Source organism: Solanum verrucosum, unplaced genomic scaffold (assembly GCF_900185275.1).
Source record: "Solanum verrucosum unplaced genomic scaffold, falcon-dt-bn FXZP01000101.1, whole genome shotgun sequence".
Lineage (NCBI taxonomy): Eukaryota > Viridiplantae > Streptophyta > Magnoliopsida > Solanales > Solanaceae > Solanum > Solanum verrucosum.
In genome coordinates, this window is record NW_026020111.1 from 517,438 (window position 1) to 539,752 (window position 22,315).

At 32.7% G+C, this 22,315-nt stretch overlaps 2 protein-coding genes across 4 annotated transcripts; both read right to left on the reverse strand.

Moving 5' to 3' along the window:
* Positions 1-2,169: 2,169 nt before the first annotated feature.
* LOC125825520 (protein LATE FLOWERING) lies at positions 2,170-2,760 on the reverse strand. Its single transcript, XM_049504846.1, has one exon. The coding sequence runs from the start codon at positions 2,755-2,757 to the stop codon at positions 2,170-2,172; it is 588 nt and encodes a 195-aa protein (XP_049360803.1). The 5' UTR covers positions 2,758-2,760.
* Positions 2,761-6,281: 3,521 nt separating this feature from the next.
* LOC125825515 (sterol 3-beta-glucosyltransferase UGT80A2-like) lies at positions 6,282-21,511 on the reverse strand. 3 transcript variants are annotated; one of them, XM_049504841.1, is made up of 15 exons: positions 21,176-21,243; positions 20,513-20,576; positions 20,300-20,406; positions 18,958-19,197; positions 16,688-16,799; positions 15,588-15,758; positions 13,909-13,972; positions 13,711-13,768; positions 13,382-13,559; positions 13,125-13,255; positions 12,485-12,587; positions 12,284-12,360; positions 7,120-7,167; positions 6,882-7,031; positions 6,282-6,543 (listed from the first exon to the last, which is right to left on the reverse strand). In XM_049504841.1, the coding sequence occupies exons 2-15, from the start codon at positions 20,544-20,546 to the stop codon at positions 6,373-6,375; spliced, it is 1,644 nt and encodes a 547-aa protein (XP_049360798.1). In that variant the 5' UTR covers positions 20,547-20,576; positions 21,176-21,243; the 3' UTR covers positions 6,282-6,372. The 3 variants fall into 3 exon arrangements, with proteins under 3 accessions (XP_049360798.1, XP_049360797.1, XP_049360796.1); XM_049504840.1 differs by lacking the exon at positions 20,513-20,576 and having other exon boundaries at positions 21,176-21,511; XM_049504839.1 differs by lacking the exon at positions 20,513-20,576 and having other exon boundaries at positions 20,300-20,487; positions 21,176-21,428.
* Positions 21,512-22,315: the final 804 nt, after the last annotated feature.

Genomic DNA, 22,315 nt, shown 5'->3' on the forward strand with positions numbered 1-22,315 from the left:
TATAGTTAGAGAGCACAAATATTTTGAGAAGCTAAACAGGCTAGTAAATATATTGGCTTCATAGAGAAAATTTGTAATTAGTTGTTGGGCTATTTTTTTTTCTAACACCCTCCTATAAGGTAGCTACGATATTAAGGGCTCTTTAGGTGGATGATTTTATTTGATTTATATGATACTCCTTCAATTTAATCGAGCTTGAAAGAAAGGGGTTTCTAAACTAGAATACTGACAGGTTCAAGTCTTTGAGTTTGTCGATCCAATTATTTTCGCCGCCGACCATCGTCCTTGCTTCTCCGATGCATCACTGTTGAAGAGTAGCTGAAGAGACTTTGGAGTTTCCTATTTGAATGTTTGGACTTTTTTTTTGTCTTTTATTTTTTTTTATTTTAATGGTACTTTTTTTTTTTGACATATATTTTAATGGTACTTGGGTTGGGTGTCCTTTTAGTTTCTTTTTGGGCTTTTGATCATGTTATGTTTTTGTTTTAATAAAATATGACATTTGACCTTTTCAGTATATAAAAAAAACCATATATTTTAAGAAAATAAATAAGACTTTTCAATTTTGTCGTCCTAAATTAAAGTTATGTCAAATGTCCCAAAATATCTATTAATTTTCTGATTTTAAACATGTCACGTGAAAATTTGAAATTCAAGTATTGTCAAAAAAAGAAAGAAGTCGTTTGTTTAAAACAAACTAAAAAGAAAAGTAGGTCATCATTTTTTAAACAGATGGAGTAATATTTTATAGTTTATTATATATATACTCCCTCCGTCCAAAAATAATTGTCCACTATACTATTTTAGGATATGTCCACTTTATAAATCAATGGATAATTTTACACTTAGGGTGTGTTTGGTATGAAGGAAAACATTTTCCAGAAAATGTTTTTCCAATTTTCTCATGTTTGATTGGGTAAAATATTTTGGAAAATGTTTTCCAAATCAACTCATTTTTTCTCAAATTTAAGAAAAATGACTTCCCTTCAAAAATTAAGGAAAACATTTTCCAAAACTTTCCTCCAACTTCATATTGCAATTTTTTTGTTGAAAAAATCAATTTAAAGCTTATGTTTAAACAATATTTTTCAACTTCAATTTTTTTAGAGTTATTTTATTACCCCACCCTCACCCTGACCCCCCCCCCCCACCAACCCCCTACTCCCCTCCCCCCCAAAAAAAAATTAAAGTGAGCAAAGTAAATACATTTTCAAGATTAATTAATTAATCTATCAAGGGTATAATGGGCAAAAAATGGTAATTTATGCATAAATTTTATAAAATGACATATATTGTGGTCTAACTATTTTTAGAAAGGGGCGACACATAATATGGGACGGAGGGAGTATATTCAAATGGTGATATAGTAAAAATTTCCTTCTATTTATAGTTTCTTAAGGGATGTGCCAAATTAATAGTGGACAACTATTGTTGGACAAATGGAGTATTATATATACTTCCTTTGTCCCTAATTACTTGTCTACTTTTCCTTTTTTAGTTGTCCCTAATTACTTGTTCATTTTGACAAATCAAGAAAAGATAAATTCTTTTACCTATTATAACCTCAATTAATTACTTTGAAAAATGTAGAACTTCTTAAAACTCTTAAGTTTTTTAATTTATCCACTTCACAATTAATATGGATAAAACAGTAAACTCACTACGTCAATCATTATTTTCTTAATAAGTGTGTCAATTCAAAAATGAATAAGTATAAGGACCGATGGAGTATAACATATTCCATCAAAAAGTTATTTCATTCCAACAACTCAAACCAAGATATTTCCTAAAAGAGCTAGACACATCACTCATGCAAATTGCCCAACAGAGCGGCCCATAAATCTAAAAAGATCTGACCATAAGGTCAACTCTCAGTTGCCCGAAAAAAATAAGAAAAAGGAACAGGCTTTTCGCTAACTTCCGTATAATCTTTTTCTTCAACTTCAACTAGTATTTTTTTTTTCAATTTCAATCAAACAATCTCTAAACAAAACTAAAATGTATATTTCAATTAGGTATAAAAATAACCTTAAGCATCATTAGAGGAATTAGTCATTCAGAATAGCTATGAATTATAACAATCATTGAGGAACAAAAAAGATATTAAAAAAAAAAAGTGATGGGCATTCTAAATAAAATCCAAAAATCCCATACAAAAAAAAAGGGAAATTATAAATGAAGTGACAAATCAAGCTTCTGATCTCTATCGTCCTTAACAAAAGTTGGTACGTTCTCTTGACATTCTTCAAAGTCATCGTTGCACACATAAGGGTTACTATTAGTATTATTCATATAGTTCCCAAATTGATTTCGATAGAGGATCGTCGCGTTATTATTATTATTATTATTATTTTCAAATCTTGGTGCTCCATTTGATCCAAATGATCTGCTAGAAAACTGTTGTTGGCTAGGTGGTAAGTGGCAAAAGTTGGCTGCATGAGCAGTAATGTAAAGAGAAGGATGATTTATAAGGCCAATGGGATGATGATTAGGTGCAAAAACAAGAGGTGTGCCTTGTGGTAGTAGTGAAGAGAAGTTAGTAGCATAGTCATGATGATGATGATGAGATGACATAATTGATCTCTTGTTCTTTCTAGCTGCTGTCCTTTCTTTCTTGTGAGCATTTTGATGACCACCCAATGCTTGTGAACTGTGAAACTTTCTTGAACAATATAAACAAGGAAATGACCTTGTGTTGTTGTTGTCTTCTGATGAATGGTTATTTGATTGGACATGGCTTACTTTCTCACTCTCCATTCCTGAAAAAGGAAGAAAAACAACATTAATTCCAAATGGCTTGAACTCAGCTACATTCAACTACTTAGGAGTCGTCTTGATAGTTGCAGGTTAGAGTTATGTAAGTATTAGTATATGAATTAGTTAGGAGAGAATTTATGTATCATTCTATGCAAAGATTAGTTATACAAGGTTCACTTATTCATGTATTAGTTATTCCTTCTTTTATCATGCATAAGATAATACATATATTTTCTCGTAAGTTATACATGTAGTAGTTATGTAAATTTCCAAATTGCAAACCAAATACCGTATTAATTTTATACATGAATAACTTATCTTCTAACTGACTACCAAACATGGTATTACTTATGCAAAATTTAATACCTGCATTAACTCATTTTCAAACCATCTACCAAACAACAACCCCTTTAAAGTATTTTGATATCTTAAAGGACTAAAAGGTTCCTGTAGGACAAAAAAATAGTGGTGGAGCCAAGAATTTAAGAGGATTGAAAAAATGTAAGAATGTTGCACTCCTATTCAAAAGTTTGTACATACAAAAAAAAGTTATCCTATTTGATAGTGTAATTTTCCCTCACTATAGGTAATGTAAACATACTAACATGGCAAAAAATTGAAATTATAGTGTACTAGTGACAAACCTGAGAAAACTGAAGAAGAGTTTGGTTTGGAGAGCAGAGAGGTAGGAGGAACAAATAAAGAGGGAACAGAAAGAAACAAGAATATGGACTTTTGAAGTTGTGAGTTATGAAAAAAATGAGGAAAGAAAGAGATACAGTTTTAAGTTGAGAAAGTGAGGTTGGGAAATGTGAAGACAGAAATAATGAAGTATAGTATTAAAAAGTGTGCAAATGGGGTGTGGCACAAGAAGGGGTGTATGGGCTTGGGGAAACTGCACAGAGAAGAGATAAGAAAGAGGAATTGAGTAGTAGTAAAAGAGAGGATAAGTGGGGAGAAAGCTAAGTGTATCATCATCCTTCCTGCATGCTGAGGCAATGGAAGAGATTGGTTTAGATCAGAAGAACTCAGAATTCAGAACAGAAAAACACTTGTGTATGGATTGGCTAAATTGTATCTGCTTCTGACACTTTTTTAAGCACTTGCTTTTCCAACTTCACCTTCTTTTCTTTTTTTGTCTTTTTTTCTCAACTAAAAAAGAAGAGAAGACACTTAAAAGCCTCTTAAGTTTTCAATAAAATAGTATACTTTTGTCCTCATAATTCAGAATTATAGTGAATTCTGTTCTTTATATATGTATTTGGGAGAGGTTATTAGGTGAATATGGTGCATCTTCAACTTACCAAGTTATGATCTTAGATAGGAGTTTAATGGAGATCGCAGATAAGAGTAGAATGATAGTAGAGAGTTGTTTTTATTACTAGCCTATTCATGTCTTTGCTAGGTGCAGGGGCGAAGCCCACACCTAAGAGTGTTGAGCGATACCCCTTCGATGAAAAATTACATTGTATATAGAGATCAATTTTTTTTTAAATAAATAACTATATATGCAAGTATTGACTTCTTTTGATAGAAGTTGAAGATTTAGTCTTAGTGGTTAAGAGGTTACAAAAATTTCTTGAGATCGTGTGTTTTGATCCTTCTAGACTACTAATTTATGTAGCTTTTAGTGTTAAGCTTTTTATTATCATTTGTGGTTTACTGCGCCTGCACCTTCTTGTTATTATTATAGTTTCTTGCATATATGTTTGGCATTACTTTGCTATTAGCTTTCATATTTTTCTTTTAATAATTATTTTAATTTGTTTGATTCGAGGGTCTTTTGAAAACAATTTATATATATATATATATATATATATATATATATATATATATATATATATATATATATATATATATATATAAATTCGAGCTATCTATATAGTCCAAGTTAAGAGTAAATTCAATGAAATTTACTGGTCTAGCCTAGATCCGGGACGAAAAGTAATTACTTAAGGGGAAACTAAGCAAATACCATATAAAAGTAAAATAATTACAAACATATACCCTTTACATTCATATCCCACTAAATAATTACAATATATACCTCCAACTAATTTCGATTAATTAATACTAAATCAGTATATATATACTGTATTGGTATCATTAAGGTTTCTTGTTCAGAAATTATTCATTAGTTAATGAAACTATAAGAGTATATATATACTCTTATAGTATCATTGACTAATGAATAATTTTTTAACAAGAAACCTTAATGATACCACAACAATATACATATTCTTCTAGTGTCATTGACTAATGAGTAATTTCTGAACAAGAAACCTTAATTATATCAATATAGTATATGATATGATTTAATATCAGCAAAATTTATGAGTCTTATAAATGATATCAATACTATCAGTTGAGCCAAATTTTCAATCTTAATAAATGGGGGCTGTAATTATTTATGAGTATTTCAGAAATTACTTTGAATTTAGATATGAACTTGTAATTATTTTGAATTTTATGGCTCATTTAAGAACTAGTAATGCCCAAAAGCTAGATGCTGCTAGTGTTTACCAATGGTTTCCCAGTTGACAAAAGCTATATGCACACTAGAGGGGATTGGGTCAGAATTTTAGTTGTCTTCATCTTTCTACAAAATGGCCTTCTACACTGCCCTAAAACTGCTTTATTCAATAAATAGTTATGGGAGAAAAAGAGCAACTTGTCTTTCTCCTATCTGACATCCACCGCCAATTGTTATGCAACTTGTCCCTTCTTCCCCATCTATTGGTTGCATGTCTTGGGACTTCACGTATGTCATCACATACAAAAACAATAACAACAGTGGTCCATATGTTCACGGACGTGGCAACTCTCAACAGGTTTTTCAAGACAAAACTATTCACCACTCATGTGGCAGCAGCACATATAGTTAATGCAAGTGCATCCACACTACTCCACCTCCCCCATACTAATAATAAAGAAAAATATCTTTTTTGTTAGAATTTCTGACTTTAGGATTTATCTTTCTACTACTTTTGCATGTGTGACTATCAGTGTTTTGTTTCTTTAAGCATCAAACAGTGCACCAGCGAAGGTCAAGTTGTAGAAAGCCAATGAACAAGTGCAACTCACTATTAAATGCTGCAACAAGCCAACAACTGAAAAGTGCACAGAGCTTTGGGAATATCAAATACAGGATAGTTACGGAACCTCCTTCTTGTTCTCATCGTTACCTGTATACTTTCTCGAATGGATGCTGCAATAAATAATTTTTTACAACCTGAGCAAATTCAGAATACTAACCTCTAATATGTAGCAGATTTGAGCCAATACATAGCCCCTCAACTCCCAGAAAATCTTGCAAATGGAACAACCAATGAGGAGGAAGAAAAAATAAATTAGACTACACTTTTATTGTGGTAAAAACACTCTTTTGAAGTGCAAACACTAATAGTTCTTGAAACAAAACTAGGACAACTTAGAACTTTTATTTGACTCATGGTATCCAACTATTTAGGGTAGCAATGTAATGATCTATTGCTAGCCTGCTAGGAGATAGCACCATTGGTTGTGTATAAAAATATTACATTATTGCAGGAACAAGGTACAGATAGTTTATAGTGACAAACAGACAATTGCACGCATCTTTATCCACTTTGAGATCTAGCAAAAACCTAAGCATCTTCTTAAAGAAAATAAACTTCGTCGTGCAGGTGTTTCATCAAGATCAGGCTCATTATTGCGGGGAAGATGCTTAAAGAAGGCTTTTACTGCTCCAGTGACCCCATCTTCATTCTCCATCGCCTTAGCCAGCTCAACTGCGCGCTCCTTTACCTGTGAATTCCCTCACGTGTTCATATTGTAAAATTTTAACAACAACTAAGCTTTGGTCTCATACAACCATGCCTTGAGTTTTTTGGTTTCCCTTTAAAAATAAAAGGAACAACTTGGTAAATAACTCCATCTTGAATTGATAATTCACAATTTGTCTCAAGTTTCTAGTTAGATAAAGGATGATGCAATATGACACTAAGATTCAAAAGACCCATTGAACATAACTTTGGCAAATTAAACTCCAGTATGTATGCTAATTCATGATTTAAAAACTTTTGCTTTTACATAATTTCTGCAAGAAATTCAGGTACATGGGATAAAAATCCATAGCAAAGTACCTTAGGATCAAGCATGAATTCAATTGCCTCAACCAGCTTAGGAAGGGAAAATTCATCGATAGGTATAGGTGGAGGGCCTACACCTCTAGCGTGCACCCTTTCCCCCCAAAATGGCTGGTCACCAAAGAAGGGTACAATAGTTGTTGGACACTGTAATCCCAAAATATGATAAAATCCAATTAGCCCAAATAAACACAAAAGGAAACAAGAGTAAAACAGAGGTTGCTGAAATCATCACCGCAGCTTTAAGACCAGCAGCCGTTGTTCCAGCACCCCCATGGTGCACCTGGAAAGAAAGAGAAAACTGGTAATGTCACTTATCATACACATGCTAAGCTGGATGATACTTCAAATACAAATCACATAAAAGGGAGTTTGTTAAAGCTTTCAATTGACTGAGAACTAGAGACAGCGGCCTTTATGAAGCAATATAGAGCACCAACACCCCTCCCCTTCTCTGCCCAACTCCCACTCTTGCAATGTATTTGTCAGTGGCACAAAAATTTTCAAACCACCAATTCCCCTACGGCCCTACCCAACCGCGTGCAACTCACAGCAGCATAAATTTGTTGACTCAACTCATATAGAAAGTAACCTATCAGAAAGACACTAGAAAGGAAGTAGCACTTCAATCTCAAATCTTGACGAGGGAAATATTTTATCATATTTTGCGAGAGAAAGCAGTTTATCTAATTTCCCATGTTAGCACAATCAAGTCTTTTGAAAAAAAAAAAATTACACAGTCAAAGGCAACCAACCGCTAGGCTTAATAAACATTTTAATCCAAACCATTGTTGTTACATTAACGTTGCAGGTTTATGCCACTTTGGTCCTGGATCTGAACCCATATTTTGCAGCTGATGGCTATTACAACCCAGTCTGGGATTATGTTAAGAAGTCTACAAACCCACCAAACTGGCACACATTTACGCATCTATAAAAACAAAGGGAGGCCAAGACGGGAAACACATGCAACTGGGGATGGAGCCAGGAATTTATTTAAGCGGATTCAAAAAGAAACTAGAATGTTACCGTTGGGATTCGACTGTGAAATTAAGCAAATCTTGAACCCCCTCTACTACTCTAGAATTTTTCCCGATGTCAAGGGGATTCAATAGCTTAATGTAACCAGCAAAATACATTTTTAGCCTATTTACAAGGTATAATATATCGATAAAGGGGATTTGGTACCGTTTCCCGTGGCTATGAATACCTTTGAAAGGTTAAAGTGAAATAGTTCAATTTGGTCAAGAACTAAAAATAGGGGAGTGATAAGGGCTCCATTTAGTTTCGCCACTGCATGCAACATAATCAGAGAGCTCTACGTGCTTACAAAGCTGTAGAAACAACGAAAAAGTGGTCAGAGACATGCACACATCGTCATGCATAGCATCTTATGTCTCAAGCCTAGGCCATGCAATTCTAACAGTCAAGAATTTGTGACCCATATTTATCAACTAGATAGTAACATTATACCATTAGTAACAAAAAATAAGACCGAAGTCTTTATTGATAATCCCACATAAAAACTATGTATACCAATTTATAAGCCTAAGTAAGGCTGGCAAACGGACAGGATTTTGGCCGGTCCGGTCCGGTTCCCGTACCGGTAAGCCCGGTACCGGTTGAACCGGTAAGGAACCGGTCTTAAGGGTACCGAAACCGATACCGAAACGGAACCCGGTTTTTATCCAGTCGGTAAGAACCGGTTCCGGTCCGGTTCTTGCCCGGTTGATCCGGTTCAACGGTCTTTTTTTTTTTTTTTGAACGTTAATATATTTAGCCGTTGGGCCCGGGCCCAAAACGGCTCAAAACTGCCCCCCACCCCTCTCTAACCCCTTAACACTATAAATATACCCATATTCTTTTATTTAAATCACAAATTCACAAATTATTTCATTAACATCTTACAAAATCTCTCTATTTTCAATCTCTCATAAATTCATAATTATTATTTTGTGATATTGACTTGGAGTTCGGATTTGGGAGATTTATTTGAAGTATATTGGAAGCTTCAATTGACATCTCTCAATTTCGGCTTTGGTTATACGTCTACTTTTACGTAGACGTTCGGTACATTCGTTCCAACTTTAATTTTTTATTTGTTTATTAATTAAGTTATTTTATTTTTTTTTGTTATATTATCTTGCTTTTTTTCATAATATTAATTATTTTAAAACTTGAACATGAATTTGGAAAGAAATAGTGGTAAAAGACCAATGTCGGAAAGAAAAAATAATAGGGGAGGAAGTAGTTCTAATTCTAAAAATTTGCCACCTCCTAGATTTAGAATTAATACTAATGATTATACTCATGTTGATGAAACTTCTTTTACACGAGACTCACGACCTATTGAATTTAATTCCAAAAATGAAGTAGATCATGAGACTTTAAATAGATGTTTTACTAATTTTGAGGAAGAATTAGATGAGAAAGTAGAAATAAATGAGGAAGATGATGAGACCCCTACCCCTACTAGTCCGGCTACCGAATTACCGGAACAAGATGAAGTCCCCTCTTTACCTACTTTTTCAAAGACCGCTGTACGTGTTAAAAGATCTTTTAGTATGGAAATTTTTGGTACAAAATGAGGAAAAAAACTATTGTTACTTGCACGAAATGTAAATTGATCATGAAACATGTAACTACGGGTACACAAGGGGGAACGGGACGACTAAGAACACATTTGAGAAAATGTAATAAAGAATTTGCTCGCCTAGATGATATAGAAAGGACTAATAGAAATGGAATACTCATAGCTGAAAATTCTATGGGAGTTGGAGGTTCTAATAAGGTTCAAAGTGTATTAAATATGACTAACCCGGCTAGCCGAAGCACACACCACACATATAGTAAAGAAAAAGATCGTAGAGAATTAACTAAAATAGTTGATGTTTGTGGTTTGCCTTTTTCATTTCCTTCCCATCCTGGTTTTGTTCATTATATTCGAGAATTGTATAACCCAAATTATGAAGGTATTCCAAGAAGTACAATTAAAAGTGATCTTTTTAAATATCAAAAAGAATATTGTCATTTTCTTCGTTGTTTATTATGATGGTAGATTATCTATTACTTCTGATATGGGACGTAGTCCTAATGGTAATGATTATTTTACAATTACTGTCCATTGGATTAACCATGAATAGAACATGCAAAAACGAATATTACAGTATAAATATGTTGAAGAAACTAAAACCGGTTCTTATATAGCAAGAAAAATAAGCTCTATTTTACAATTTTATGGAATATGTGATAAAATAATGAGTGTCACTTTAGATAATGCTTCTAATAATTTAAAAACAATTGATTATTTAAAATGTAGACTTTGTCCAATTGATAATGATTCTTTTCATATTAAGTGTGTCGCACATGTGTATAATTTGATAGTAAAAGATGGTATTTCTCAATTTGGAATTTCTTGTAAAAAAATTAGACTTGCTTGTAATTGAATTTTTAAAGCTAAAATAAAGGCTAGAATTACAGAATTTAAAAATCGTTGTAAAGAATGTAGACTTGCATATAGAAAAGTTCCAAAAGAAGTATGCACTAGATGAAATTCTTTATTTGAAATGCTTGAAGTTTCTTATATTTATCAAGAGCCGGTACAATTAGTTTTTAATGCTCATAATGCGGACCCGAATTTAAAAATTGGCTATGAAGATTGGGAAAACACAAAAGAACTTATTGAATTTTTAAGTGTTTTTTATAAAGCAACAAATGCTGCTTCTGGTCAATATTATCCAACTATTTCTACTGTTTTAGTAAATATTTGTGCTATTTCATCTGAATTTGCAAAATATAGAGGAAAAGATCGATTTAAAGATTCACTTGCTTTTATGATTGAAAAATTCAAAAAATATTTTTTCCCTATTCCTCAAATCTATTTAACTGCTACTACTTTCAACCCAAATTACAAATTAAAAGGTGTTGAAAGAATGGTTGAAAAGATTTATGCAAATTTAGAAATTAATGATTATGAAACTCCTAGTGTTGAAGATTGTAAAAGTAGCATATATACAAAAGCTAGAGAGTTATATAATACATATAAAGCTATGGAAAAAAATATTCCAATAGTTGAACCTCCATCTTGTAGGCCTAGAAGTGATGATACGGATGATTGGATGGATGATTATCTTGAACTTCAATCCTCTACTAATAATGATTTTGATTTATATTTCAATCAGGCACGGGAAAAGATTAGGAATGAAGAAGGACAACTTCAAGCTCAAATATTAGTATGGTGGAAGAATCGTGAAAATCAATTTCCGACCCTTGCTAGGGTTGTTCGAGATGTGAAAATCAATTCAAGCATCATCGTCACTTCGGAGCAAGCCTTTAGTGCGGCGAGATTTATGATTGGAGATCATCGTTATTCATTAGCAAAGAATAGTTTGGAAATATCGGTGTTGTTTCGAGATTGGGTCAATGTGGAAAGAAGAAATACCAGATTACCACAATTAAATAGCCAAATAGAAGACGAAATAGATGAAATATTTGGTGATAATAGTGATGATGGCATGGAAGCAATGGAAGAAGAACGACAAATACAAGTTCCAAAAAATGTTTCTTTTGAAATGATACAAAAGTTACGAAAAGATTTTAAAAAAAGTTTCAATTGTTAGTACAATAATTAATATCCAATACCTAGATTATGTACTCTTTGTCTCTTTCTAATATTTGTATTGTACAATTTATTTATTTGAATAAATATACGGCTATTCGCCTTGATTTTCTTTTAAAATAGTCTCTTACATTTAATCCAAGTCATTTTAGAAATTTAATTTTCAACTATTTTAATATTAGTTTAAACTTTAATATAAAATTGAATTTTAAGGTTTAAACTCAATATAAACTTTAAACTTTAAAGTCAATTTTAAACTTTAAATTCAATATAAACTTTAAAATTTAAAGTCAATTTAAAACTTTAAAGTTTAAACTTAAATTCAATTGAAAGTTTAAAGTTTAAAGTTTTAAATTGAAGTTTTTTTAATAATATAATATTATATAATAATTAAAGTTAATAAAAAAAAAAAAAAAAAAATTATCGGTACACAATGATCTGGTAAGAACCGGTTCCGGTCCGGTCCGGTCCAAACCGGTTCCTATCCGGTAACTAAGGGACCGGGCGGAACCTTTGGTAATTTCCAGTAAAACCGGTTCCGGTAAATAAATCCGGTAACGAGGACTGGTTCCGGTAAAACCAGTCGTGTTGATCTGGTCCTGTCCAATTACCAGCCTTAAGCCTAAGTCAATATTGAAAATCACATGTCAGTCCTCCATTTTTAATTGCGCCTCAAACCAAAGTTTTGTCCTATGGCCTTAGGCTTCTGATATTTCCTTGAGCTTCTTCACCGAATAGCTAAAAGATACAGAAAAACGAGTAAAAGTTGCAAAAGGCTCACCACTGCAGAACATTGTAAGAATAGCCAATCATGGGGACAATTATCAAGCAAGTACACAAAATCCTTTGGCTCAGCCACTGGATACAACAAAAAACAAGTATTAGCTGAGTACCACCTCCAAAATTTCATGAGTTACCTACACAAACATAAATAATTAAATAAATTGATTATTCTTACACTAGAATAATAAACAGAACTTACAATTGCCAAGGCCACCCCAGCCTTTGTTAATGATCCCCCTTTGTCCAGTGCGTTCCAATGCTTCAACAATTATTTGGGTCATTTTCTCTGGCTCTTGAACAGGCTGAGATTGTAGAAATAAGAAAAATTGGAGATGGATAATAAATAAATCTAAAGCTTGAATCTTGGGATATCAAAACATTAAGTAAATATGAAATATAGTGTCACAATAGTTTGACCAATTTTTAGCATTATCTGAATTATGTCTGAAGACGACGAATATTGACATGTTTACACAGATCCCTTCCTAGAGAATTTGCAATTGTGTTATATCACTTCTGATATGACATGTTATTAGCATACAACATCTGACAGAAAATTAACATTTTCTACATATAACTATTTTCAACAGTCTCAAATACAAAATTTGATTCACAGTTCAAATTTGACAATAACAACTAATCACAAAGTACAAGAAACAAGGAGCCACCATTCCTCTTTTTTCTAAATTTATCAGGGACATGGAAGGTCGTTTTAGGTTTCTCTAAAAAAAATTATAACTCTCTATTTTCCTTCTCTTTATTGTGAAGATGGGGAAAAGGAAGAGAAGAGAAATGAGAAGAAAGCAAATATGTTAAATATTGAGGATCCTGTAACTTACAAGACTACCAAAGCCAATGTAAATGGGTTTCTGACCATCTTTCAGCCAATTTACTAGTGATTCTGGAGGTTCATAACCAGATGCAAGATCGAGGAAGCAAAATCCCACCACATCAACCTTTGGTCCCCAATCTGCAAAAATGTAACTATATAAAGAACAGTTGTGACTTCTTTAAACAAGAATGCTTTTGATAAGACTTGCTGCTGGGAAGATAAAGGACTTCTGTGCTTGATTATAGACATCTGAAGAGTAATTACCTTTTGGTTTAGAAACAAGGTGAGGACTCCAAATATATCCATGTGGGATATCCAGCACAGAGACTTGAGAACTGCTTAAATATGTAACTGGTCTTAGCTTCAGTTTTCTTTTCCTGGTATCATTAATCATATCTCGAATTCCTAGCCAAATCAAGGAGTCAACAATCTGATACGACAGCTGCAGAATTCATAAAAGAGCAAATGTGAACAGAAACCAACCTTCTTTCTTATCTTTTTCATTGGGTGGGTGGGAGAGGGAAGAGAGGAAGGCAGTATCAAATGAAAAAGCAACACTAGATGCAAAGTACAGATATTAGAATCCAACTCACCCGATATCCAGCTGGTTGTTTAATGCGGGACAATGGATGAGGAAATTCGCTAGTTGGCCTGGTACAAAAAGAGAGAATGTTTACTTACTGAATAACTTAAGGTCCAGATCTAACTTTTCAATAGGACATGTAATATGAAATGAATATAACAAATAACTAAATAGCTTCCTAATTCTCCATTACCCAAGCAAGACTTACGTCCATGGCATTGTAAAGAAAATATGAATTGGAATTTTCAGTGCTTCCGCAACATGTGTATGCCCTGAAAAAGAGATTTCTGGGTTAGCAATAGAAACTATTCTTCCACTATCACCACAAGAACGTACATCCAAAATATTTTATTACCATAAAAGCTATGAGAAGAACCTCCATCAAAGTTCAAAGTGAGCTTGAAAAGCCACTACTAACAGAAATTTGACTGGAGGTGACTCATCCAGGAGAAGATGAAATGGTCTTTATTGGGGAACAATAAGCCAAGCATACAGAACCATTTGGCACACCCTAGTTAAAAGTGGGACCTGTTTTTCTTTTTATTCATAAATTCATGCCCACAAGAACGAATGTCAGTTATCAAACTAGAATCAACTGTCTTCCGAGGAGGATCCAGGATTATAATTCTATGGGTTCAGTATTGGGTTTTATTTATTGAACCCATCATCTTATTTGAGTTATGGGTTCATAGTGTTCAATAATTTCAACAATGTCAATGTATTTTACATTGAAAGTCCAGGTCTAAGATAAACATTATGGGTTCATTATACTAGATACACCCGACTGTATTAGCCAAAAACTAACACAACTACCCTCCAGATCCATTTCCAAGACCTTCAATCCGCAGGTTCAAATTCATGTCGGTCTATTGTGAAAGTGACCATTCAACAACTATGCTTCAAACAAAATGACACAAACTTCTTCAGCTTTTCTCATCCTTGAAAACAATAAAGTGCTACTTTTACACATCTGAAAAGCAAATATATTATTAATGCATGAATAAAAGAAACTTTCTCAAGTTTAAATGAATTTGCACATATCTAACTATACTTCATGGGTCATCAAAGTCAATACCCAAAACCAATTTCCAGTTAATGTATGTTACTTATACTATGTATCAAAGTATGCTCTAAATGAACACTAATGGAACATAAAACTCTGGCCAAAATCTCCCACATACTACTAACAGTTTCAGTATGTACAGTATAGTGCAAGAATTATCTCAATTCTTTGAGATAATAAGCTATAGTAAAAGATTTCTGAACGATGTTGGAGTCAATCTCCTCTCTTCTGACTACAGTATACAAAAGTGAGAAAATACTGTCTGAAACTTGGCAAAGTAAAAGGCAGACCAAAAGCTTGACAAACAGGTAATATAACTAGGTTCTCTCTGAGTTACTTTCATTTCTCTTGCCAAAGTTGAGAGGGGCACAGTGTGTTCTGAGACTATGTAGCTAAATATGTTGGCATAATCTGCGAAGTACTGGAGTAAATTTTTGTTTTTTATTATAAGGTAAACAAATTTTATCAATGCAAGCACCAAGATGGTACTGCAAAATAAAAAATCACAAAATTACAAAGAACACCATATATCAATATAACTACAATCATCTCAATGAATCTAAGAAGTCTAAAACATCTGAGAAATCTTCAACTGTCCTCTCCTTACACCGGTAAGTAGATTTTCAGGAGAAAAAATCTGTCATTTCATCTTCTTTTTTTTTACTATAAAAGACTCAGGTTTTCTAAAGACCTTCATGCAAACACTTGATAAAAGAGTCAGCAAACAGGTAAGAAACAGGTAAGATTACCTATATGGTCGGGGATTATTAACAAGGAAATGAGCAAGCAAAATGGTATAGAAATGCACAATTTACACATCTTACCATATGCTGGGGGATTAGCAATAATCGCATCTGGTTTAAAGGGTACCCCAGTATCCATATCAGGTTCTTCGCAAGCTGGGAGTAGAGAACTTATAATATCCTTCAATTGGTTTCTCTGAACAGGAATTTCTGAGGGTGCAGAAGGTAAGAAGCCCTTGTTTTTAACCATATCTACAAATCAAGAGAAAGAATGTTGAGTCAATTCTGATAAGAACTTTGCACTTAATGACAATTATGAATGAAGGCTCCCATTGAAATTGATGAAATTTGAAGCAATCAGCAATTAGTCAAATTCAAGCATCTAAGGACATTCTCTACAACAGCTTAGAGACAGACCACATATTCTGGTGTACCTACAAACCCAGAGACAAAGCACTTGCAGATGATGTGCAAGATGTTTAGGAACCAAGTCTAATACCCTTATATAATACTAAACCTCAATTTATGCACCAAAAAAGACTCACAAAACAAGATTTTTACTGGCAAAGTAATCTAAGTTCAAGTAAATGAAGTCCTTTAATCTTCAGTTCTACAAGGAAAAAGTCATTATCCAATAGAGGAAATGACTTTCTAGAGAGTATAAGAAATAACTAAGGATGGACTTGTTCTTTCAGATTGATTATTTCTTCCCTTTCGTTTTATTTATCCTGTTTTGGTTTCAGATGGGATATTTTGAAGCCCTTTGCAGCAGGTTTAACATTTGATCCTTGAAAATACAAAATGAATCAAGCTAGTTTACCTTATTACTACTTACTAGTTATGGGCAACAAGAAGCGGACGCACTTCCAAGCAATTCAGATGTAGTCCTTCAACATTAACCAGTCAATGGATATACATAATGAATTTTCCGTTATGAAAATTCAATATCAAGGTTTGTCACAACCATGTGAACCAATCACAAGTTTGTTATACCTCACTTGTTTTAGGTTGAACAGAGTTACAAAAATAATGATGATTAATAACACAATGTTTTGCGAAGATCCAAAAAAGGTAAGCACACATCTAGAAATGTAGAGTATCAGATAAAGTACAAGCAAGACACTAGACCCACATGAGATTGTTAATTCAGTTTCAGAACAAACAGAAACTTAGGAACATACATCCAGCCAAAACTATTGGATCACCCCCGAGAGGATAGAACTCCAACCCAGCGGTTAAGACAAACTCTTTGAAATTTGCATGGGTTGCCAGCCTCACTCGATGGCCATACTCCTGCAACAGCAATTCTGTCAACAAGCTAGCATAGACCAAACCATACTTTATTAGCTATGACAATAAACAATCAGAGACAAAATCAAAACAAGAGATAAGTCATCATAGAATCCAGCTTCTTAGACAAGATTAGCATCTTATAAGAAGCAAAGGGTCTTCATGGCAAAGGAAACAACAGCTCTTCTAATCCATTGACCACTAAATGGTGGAACACCATTAATTCAAGGTGGACCACCATTAACTGAAGATCTATCAAAGAGAAGGGTTCTCAACAGAAATACAAAATAACTATCAACCATCTCTAACCCACTTCTATTTTACTCTCTATTCTCTATATTAGGGAGAGTAAAATAGAGAATAGGCACTCCAACCCTTCTTTATTATAGTCTCTATCCTTCATTTTTAGAGAAGTGAGAGAACTACTATTCACACTCTTTATTTCATTTTTTTATTATTTTATTATTATTTCTAATATTTTGTAATTAACATATTATTTTACATATAATGTCATTAATTAAATATTTAATATTGGTAATTCTTTTTAAATGTAATATAATATTTTAAAAAATATATTATTTAACATATACTACTTTCATCCCGAATTGATAATATTTCTTTTTCTTTTTTTTTTCACTTTAATATATTTTGATTTATTATTAATTTTCACTATAAAGAATGCACAAAATTAAATGGTCTGCAATTGTTCAAACTATTTGTGATCCACGTTCTCAAAAGAAGAAATATTTTGCAATGAAACAAGAATTGTGCCGAAAAGATGTTGAACATGCATTCGGAGTTTTGCAATCACATTTTGCAATTATTGCAGGACCGCCACATTTTTGGAGAAAGGAAGTGTTACATGATATAATGACTACATGTATTATACTGCACAACATGATAATCGAGGATGAACGTAATCTTAATGCATCATCGTAGAGGCTCAAGCTGCAACGATATAAATGGTGGTAGATGAAAATCTCCGATTTGAACAATTTTTATTTAGACATAAAAAAATGAAGGACAAAAATGTTCATCATAAACTCCGTATTGCATTAATAGAGCATTTACAGGAACAATGTAATAATCTTAAAAGTTGAGTATCTATGTAAGTTTATGTAATTTTCATAAATGATTTCAGATTTATTTGAATCATCCATTAATTTGTATTATGTTATTTAGAAATTTAGAATTAAATATAATTTTATATCGAATAAAGAATTTGAAAAAATAAAATTTTATATCACATGAAAATTAAATAAAGTGATTATTTGGAAAAAGAAAAGAATGGATTTATATTATGACATAAGAAAATAAGAATGAAATAGAAGTAATAATATAATATTGAGGAGAGAGAAGAAGATTCTTTTTTGGAGAGTAAAATAGAGAATTGGGTTGGAGTTGGTTGTTTGAGAAAATAGAGAAATTTATATTTGGAGAGTAAAATAGAGAATAGGGTTGGAGATACGCTAATACACCTGGGAGGACAACTAGCATTTACAGGTATCAAGGGTATCTCTCGTGACATCGTAAAAAAGTATAGCTATGTAACTCCATCACAAAAGCATCAGTCAAAAATTTTAGAGTTATAAAAACTATGGCTACCAGCGCAAATGTTCCATCAGCAAAAAGACAATATTTTTTCAATTCTAACTCCTTATTTCAGCAGAACATTTCATGGCAAGAAAAGCATAATTTAAGACATAATCAATGCAACAAGTAAGAAAAATGGGTCTGTCTTATAAATACATTACGATTTCTCAAGTATGAATAAAAGAAACAAGGAAGAGGGAAGGTAAAACCACAAACTAGATCATCAGGTTCATGATGCAATCTTGTTTGCTGGTTTTCTCGAGCTTTGAGCAAGTCCAAGTTTTAATCACCAAATGGATTGGAGGCATAACAAATTTGAAATGTTAAAACTGGAATGACTAGGACAGTAACCCACAACAAAAAAAGGACACTGGAAATTTGAAAGGAAAGAATGTCACTATAGGTTTCCGATTCAGAAATCAAGCCACAGTGAAAAATACACTCTGCTCAAAGAGTTGCAAGTGTTTTTCACCGATTTAACATTTTAAAATACATATGTATAATGCATGTACAATGTGGAAACAGCTTGCAGATATAGAAACTGAGATTGCAAAATGATGCCAGGTACCTGCAAACGTTTGCCAATTGCAATAAAAGGTTGCACATCACCACGTGTTCCAACAATAAGCATTACAATCTGTATTGGAGGAATATAGTGAAGTTCTAGTTCATCAAGAGGCACATCTTCAACTTCATTACAGACACTTTGAGATTCAACTCCAAGGACCCTGGATTCTTCATCACCCGGAATCTCAAATTCTACAGTTCCATTGTCTCTGACAGTTGCGATCCTCTTCAACAACTTGAGCTGCAGTATGTTAAGTGCAAAACAAGCATCAATGTTATGTAAATTAGTTGAATAATTTATCCATCCTTGAGTGATATAAAATTCAATAGTATGAAACACCAACAATGACAAGACAAAATAGTATGATGTTCCTAAGGGTGCCAAATTAATCCCAAGCAGGTACTCTGCCCAACTCGCCCAAGTTTGGACGGGTTGCGTTAAGAATATATCCATTGGTGGGTCAACAAGCGTATGTGCAAATTGACCTATCTAATAGCCTGTGCCTACCTGTCCAACCAAGTCCCAAGATATGTACTTTTTCTTTTTGTTTAGTTTGCTATAAATTTCTCCTCTCCAATTTCACATACTTTTTCTTTCTATAAGAAAAGAAACAATCTTTTGGGTTGTTAATTAAACATGGTATAATAAATGAAGAAATGGTTTCGACTTGCGCATTGTTAGACTATGAAACACTGTTTAGCCCAAATTGATCGAATCTGACGGGGTTAGGTCACGGCCATTTATTGATTAAACTTGTTTGACAAGTCCAAATGCGGCCAAACATTCCTATTTGACATCCCTAGACATTAATTGGAGATGATAATGAAGAATGCTTTTCACTGAAAATGAAAAGCATTTAAGTTATAGTTAGAGGGTGTTTGGATTGGTTTAAAAGTTAGTCAAACCTACTTTTTAAGCCAGTTTTTTACTTCTGAAAGTGTTTGGCAAATATAAAAAATAACTTAAAATAAGTTAGGAAGTGTTTGGCAAGTTTAAAATGACTTAAAATAAGTTTTAAATGACTTGAAATAAGTCAAAAACCAATAGTAGGTCTCCCCCTACTTTTTATTTTTTTAACTTAAAAGTCATTTCAGTTTTAACTTTTTATTTTTTACTTTAACAGCTACTTTTTAATGTTATCTGGTGATTGAGATAGAAAGTGAAACTAATTTCAACAAAGTGATAATGGGGAAAAAAAAGAGAGAGTAGAATTAGCAAGTTTTAGTTAATGTAATGGAGAGCTGAGAGAAAGGATTACCAGAAGCCAAAGCCAAAAATAGAAGTTTATAAATATGAAACATGACATGATATGATGATTTCATCTTGAAGACTTGAACTATACCTTCTGTTGTTCAGAATCGCTGTCATCAGAGATATTTGCTGCCTCTTGAGCAAATTGACTATTGTGTGTAGGTGGCTCAGTTTTTGATCTTTCCAACTTAAGATGACCTGAATGTGATTCAGATTTGTCTGAGCTAAATATTTTGTGAGGCAGTGTAGTGAAACGTGCAACTTCCGTGCCAGAAGTCTCTAACATAAAAAGTTACACACTTACAGTAAGCATAGAAGATGGCCTGTTTCAAAAGCATCAGAATTCACTGTAAAATAAATTGCATTTCCTGTCGAGCACATACAAAACAATCATCCATGTTTGTTCATCCATCACACAGAAGTAGAATGATTGTACTACAATATTTTATTGCATTTCGGCTGACTTAAATTGATGACAACACTTAGTCTCAATTACTCAAACTGTTTCAACTTGCTCAACATTGTTTGCTTATCACAGATAAAATTTGACAATTCCACAACTAAATTAGACTAAAGTTAATAATTTTACGTATAAAAATATTATACCTGACACTACTAAAGTTTATATTTTACTGCTTCCTCCTTATCAATTTGTTTGCCTCAGTTAAATAACCGTCAAAGAAATTATTGTGACTAATTAGTATTTTATTATTTTTACGTAGTTTTTAAATATATAAATTTTATTTCAAAAAGAAAATTTGAAAATTCTATGTTGAATTTCACATAAAATATTAGTCAAGCCAAACAAATTGAAACAAAGATAATATTACTTATACCAAAAAAAAAAAATAGTTCATTTAAGATATCACTAATAAGAATTCATAAACCTGTGAAACATTTTGGAACAAGGCGAATTTATTCAGTTCGAATCCGTGTGTAGGTAAACTGCAAAAAAAAAAAAAAGAACCTGAAGAGTCACTGACGACATTGGAAACTGAACCACCAACTATTTCTCTGCTATCCAGTTCAGTAACAGCATCACAAGCATTATCATCTCCATATTCATCTACAACATCCTTCTCTGTCGACATTGATACTTCACCTGAACTAGAAAATGAGCTCGCCGGACCAAAATTCGTCGAAGATCCGGTATCGCTAGCTTCACCGCCTCCAGCGAACTCTGCTTCCCTTGTTCCAGATTTTTTGCAACTTCTCAAAATCTGCAACCAAACAGAGAAATCCAGCAGAAGAAGTAGTATAAGGTGAAGAGAGGGGTGCGAAGAGGAGAGAGAAAGAGCACGTTTGAATTGTGAGAGAATTCACGCCAACCGCAATGGGGAAATAAGAAAAAAGAAATAATGATGGATATTTTTGTAATTAGCGAATGCTCTATTAGTATTTTATGTATGAGCTCGCCGTAAGTAGGGGTGGGCTTTCGGTATTTAGTTTGGCATTATCAAATTTCCCGTTTAGTAATTCGTTAATTAGTACTCCCTTTATTTCATATTAATTAAATTTTTGAGGTATTTTTTATTTTTTAAATTAATTTAATTGTTCAATTTTCAAGACTATTTTTAGAGTGTTCTTTCAATTTTACTCTTCATTTGGATTTTCAATGTGATGACTTCAATAAATTTGATAATAATTAATAAGGGTAAAACTAGAAAACTATGTTCAATTTATGTTTTAATCCACTTTTTTTAAAGGGTGTGAAACACCTCAAAAATTCAATTAATATGAAATGGAGGGAGTAGTTAAAAGTAGATATCAAATATCAAAATTTTAAATTTTGATTTGATAATTCGGTAATAGGTAAATTAAATATTGATTTGATATGGTATTTGGTAATATTGTATCGAAGTTGTAGCGAATTGTATTACAAAGTTAATACTATTTTTTCAATTATTTCTATTTTTTTTATGTGGAGCCACCATATAATAGAAGATCAATAAGTAAGAAAATATCAAGAAAAATAAATTGATACAACTAAAAAATATGTATTTGGATTGTTTATGTTCATTTTTAAGTTTCTTTTTTAAACTTGTTCTAATGAGTAATGGACATATTGATATATGATTTTCATCAAGTAATAATTCGATATTCGGAA